Here is a 4,978-nt window from a genome sequence, read left to right on the forward strand (position 1 = left end):
ATAAAAATAGAAAAATATAGTATTCTCGAGTCAACATCGACTTTTAATGGAAGTATAGTTTCAGGGCCTCTTACCTCTCGCTGGCGATCGAACTGTTTCGAGACATCGATTTCGGCGACATCTCGAAGTCGCTATCACTGCGATACAGGAAGCTCTCTCGCCTCTGTGGCAGGGTTTGCAACACCAAGCCTGCACTTGGCGAGGCGCCTCCACCGCCTCCGGCACCCCCGTCCAACGTTGAGGCGCCATTTTCCACGTCGAAACTGTTGACAAAGAGGAAAAAGATTTTTAACCCATCCAGCAGCAACATTCTTTTTACATTTGTTACATATTTTTTGTAAGATACGATATATTAAAATTTAAAATTTATTTTGCATTTAATCATTTAAAGAATTTCAAATGCAATGAATAATACAATTTTTAACCAATAGTTTGGTTAAAAAAAAGTTATGAATAAATATCGTAAATTTAAATGAACGTGTCCCGTGAAGTGTAAAGAGCCAAACGATCCAATAAGTAATTCGAATTTTATATTCGGGTTAAAGTACATAAAACTTACGTTACAATTTTTATTAAGCTACTACACGAAACTTTTAAGCAACGTCATTGCTTATCTTCGAGATATAAATAATAAATAGCTTTTAAAGTACAACTTAACGATAACGTTCCCTTCTCGCATTTAACAAGCTGTCGAATTCAACTTTTTCCAGGCCATGGCGTTCAATCATATCCGATCATATATCTGATTATATTAAACTGAATAGATTAAACGAAAATATTATACAACAATGATCGATGAATGAAATTTCGAATTTATATATAACATATATATATAAAAGATAAAACGAAACGATCGAGGAAAGAATTAAAACGCATGTACAAATGATAAATATATAAATACACAGTAAGTAATTACATGGAAAAAAATCATTTTCAGTAAGCAAAAAGAAAAAAAAAAGGAGAAAAGAAAAAAGGGTCGAAAACGCTTTCATCTCAGTGCAGCTTTAATTAAAATTCACCGAGTGGTAGGTGGAATAAGAATTCGCAAAAAAAAAATTCATAAAATCAAACCGAGAGAGAAAGAGAAAGAGAAAGAGAGAGAGAGAGAGAGAGGTAATGAATTCTGACCTTTCGTTTCAAACTGCGTCTTAATGCGCGACGAAATAATTATCCTGGATAATAATCGGTACGATCACGATCAATTTTCTCGTTAAACGGGCCTGGTTAACCTGCGGCTTAATTAACATTTCTGTTCCCATGATCGTTCCAGCGTTGACCAGAAAACACGACTCGTCTTCCTGCTCTCGATAGTCATCGGTTGCCCGCCATTATGTAAGCTACGATTAATTCCACGGCCTTGCCGTTCAATAGCTAAATAATGACGATAAGTATTGTCGTTATTTTGCGATTTCTCTTTCCTTCTTTTTTTCTTTCTTTCTTTTTTTTCTTTCGTCTAGATTAGATTTTCCTTTTTTTTTTTTTTTTTTTTTTTCGGTGTGAGTTAGGTTTCCCTTTTTTTTTTTTTTTTTTTTTTTCGGTGTGAGTTAGGTTTCCCTTTTTTTTTTTTTTTTTTTTTTTCGGTGTGAGTTAGGTTTCCCTTTTTTTTTTTTTTTTTTTTTTTCGGTGTGAGTTAGGTTTCCCTTTTTTTTTTTTTTTTTTTTTTTCGGTGTGAGTTAGGTTTCCCTTTTTTTTTTTTTTTTTTAGGGAAAAATTTTTTAAACGAAATCGTCGTCAAAATATCAAGCGATAAAAAATATGTATTTTTAAAAATTGTAATTGTGGGAAATAGAAAGAATCGAATCCCGTGAATTAAACATAATATCAACGATATAATGCGAATCCCACTTGTATTGCGTTTCAGTGTTCAGTTAGGAATCTAATCTTTAACATTTCGTGAAAGAATCCATTAGGAAATGAGCTCGGGGTAATGGGCCAGACCCATGATTCCTTTTAATTAGTAACATAACTGCTATATGCGCAATTACCCTAATCACGGCGAAGCACAGGCTCATGATCGAAAAGGATTTTATTACCGTTTTATTCAAGGATCGATTCGAATCGATCGATCGATTACTAATCGAAATTTATAAATTAACGCGTAATATTCCTCTTTCGATTTTCACTCAACTCAAATTCTTTTCTTTGCTTCGCAAATTTAAATAATATTAACCCTTTGAACTCCAGGCCTTTTTCATTCGGCCAAATTGATAACTTGAATTTCTGAATTGGCTGACTTAAAATGATTTCACGTACAAATTAATATATAAAACTTTTATATTTTAATGTTTTATGTATAAAGAAAGAAAATTTGTCGAATATTAAAGTTTATATTGTTGGTTTGTGCGATGTTTGTCTATTATTTTTATTTTTCATCTTGTTACATCTCTATTTTCATCCCTTTATTCCTTCTCTCTATCCTCAATTTCTCAACCAATAGAAATAATTTCGTTATTCAATAACGAAAAACTCATCTTCGCTCCAACTAATTTCATTTTACTATATTCCATGCTTACAAAACTCGAAAACACTTTGAAAATAATATTTCTATCCTCATCACTGTCAAACTCGACTAACGTCGAAAATATGGCTCGATCCACGATATCACGATCTAATTCGAAATAAAAAAATCTAATCATTCGAAAGTATATTATTCTATATACATAAAAAGGATTAGAGAATCTTTATTGGAAGCGATATTTTAAAAAAATCGAACGTAAATAAATATCGATCCTGAGAGTCCACCGGTTAATTAATTTCACTTAGGCTGAAGATGAAAACCTTAAAAAGAAACCAGAAAAGTAAGGAGGAAACAATAATATAAAGAAGTGATTCGATGTCCGCTCCTTTTCTTGCGTTGATATAAAAAAGAGTTGAGAGGAGGAAAAATTAAGTTGCAAATCCTGTATCGATCGTTTCAATTCGATGCACCTCCCACGCGAATCGATCGCATCGCGTTTAAACCATTTTCTCGATATACCCTGTTTTACGTAATGTGTTAGGGGCGCGGCAAACGGAAGTGTCTTTTAATCACTTTTTTATTGGCGGCCCTGCTCCAAGACCAATATTAGCTGTTCAGGCTTGGCCATGCCATAGATAAACGCAAAGATTGTCTCGATGGCTGTTGTGATCAATGCTCGCAACAGGTTCTTATTCTCCTCGATTCGAATCGAACGCATAATTTCTCTGTTTCAGAATTCTTTTTCTTTATAATAAATAAAAAAAAATTATAATAAAATTATAATAAAAAATTATAATAAATTATAATAAAAATTTTATAATAAATAAAAAAATTTTTTTTTTATAATATCACGGCATGAAGAATTAAGAGAATTAAGAATATTTCGATTCGTGAGATCATTGGTGGCCACTTCAACCAGGATAACTCTGAGCTTCACAAATTAATGTATAAAACTTTTATGTTTTATGGTTTCATGTATGTTTACGTATAAAGAGAGAAAATTTGTCGAATATTCTCTTTTGTTTCAGAATTCTTTTTTGTTATAATTAATGTATAAAACTTTTATATTTTAATGTTTCATGTATGTTTACGTATAAAGAAAGGAAATTTGTCGAATATTTTCAGAATATTTTTTTGTTTCAGAATTCTTTTTTGCTATAATATCATAGCACGAAGAATTAAAAGAATTAAGAGTATTTCGATTGTGAGATCGTTGGTGGCCATTTCAATCGAGATAACTCTTTGGGCTTTACAAATTAAAATTTTTATATTTTAATATTTCATGTATGTTTACGTATAAAGAAAGGAAATTTGTCGAATATTTTCAGAATATTCTTTTGTTTCAGAATTCTTTTTTGCAATAATATCACGAAGAATTAATGAATATTTCGATTCGTGAGATCATTGATGGTCACTTCAACTGGGATAGAATAATAGAAATAATAATTCGATCGTTTAAAATTCTATCTCAAAGGACAGGAGTTAGAATTAAGTGGAATCGATCGGATATGATCAGACGCTTTCTTCTTGGGCGCTGAAAAAATAAAATATTTTCAAATAATTAAAATATTTGCATAATATTTATTCGTATTATATATTGATCTCCTTTTCGTGCAACCTCCTCCCTTTGACAATTATCTATTCATTCTTATTATTAAATTTTAAACAATAAATGATCAAAGTTCATTCATAACAAGAAAATTTTTAAAAAATCTCAAATAATTAAAATGCTTGCATAATATTTATTCATATTATAAATTGATCCTCTTTTCATGCAATCTCTCTCCTTTGACAAGTACAATTATCTATTCATTATTATTATTACATTTTAAACAATAAATTATCAAGTTCATTCGTAACGAGAAAATTTTTAAAAAATCTCAAATAATTAAAATGTTTGCATAATATTTATTCGTATTATATTCATTCATCCCCTTTTCATGCAACCTCCCCCCTTTAACAAGTACAATTATCTACTCATTATTATTATTACATTTTAAACAATAAATTATCAAGTTCATTCGTAACGAGAAAATTTTTAAAAAATCTCAAATAATTAAAATGTTTGCATAATATTTATTCGTATTATATTCATTCATCCCCTTTTCATGCAACCTCCCCCCTTTAACAAGTACAATTATCTACTCATTATTATTATTACATTTTAAACAATAAATTATCAAAGTTCATTCATAACAAGAAAATTTTTAAAAAATCTCAAATAATTAAAATGTTTGCATAATATTTATTCGTATTATATTCATTCATCCCCTTTTGCAACCTCTCCCCTTTGACAAGTACAATTATCTACTTATTATTACATTTTAAACAATAAATTATCAAGTTCATTCGTAACGAGAAAATTTTTAAAAATTTTCTAGTAATTAAAATGCTTGCATAATATTTATTCGCATTATATATTTATCCCCTTTTTTGACAAGTACGATTATCTACTCATTATTATTACATTTTAAACAATAAATTATCAAGTTCATTCGTAACGAGAAAATTTTTAAAAAT

At 29.7% G+C, this 4,978-nt stretch overlaps 1 protein-coding gene across 17 annotated transcripts in view; it reads right to left on the minus strand.

Moving 5' to 3' along the window:
* Window positions 1-4,978, minus strand: part of LOC102675631 (cAMP-specific 3',5'-cyclic phosphodiesterase) — a 256,477-nt gene that overhangs the window by 76,049 nt on the left and 175,450 nt on the right. For all 17 annotated transcript variants that reach the window (XM_006610344.2, XM_031507976.1, XM_031507978.1 and 14 more), the window contains one exon: window positions 75-263. In XM_006610344.2, coding sequence (XP_006610407.1) covers window positions 75-263 — 189 coding nt within the window. The remainder of the gene's footprint in view (window positions 1-74; window positions 264-4,978) is intronic.

The sequence above is a fragment of the Apis dorsata genome, unplaced genomic scaffold (assembly GCF_000469605.1).
Source record: "Apis dorsata unplaced genomic scaffold, Apis dorsata 1.3 scaffold_73, whole genome shotgun sequence".
In the NCBI taxonomy this organism is placed as follows: Eukaryota; Metazoa; Arthropoda; class Insecta; order Hymenoptera; family Apidae; genus Apis; species Apis dorsata.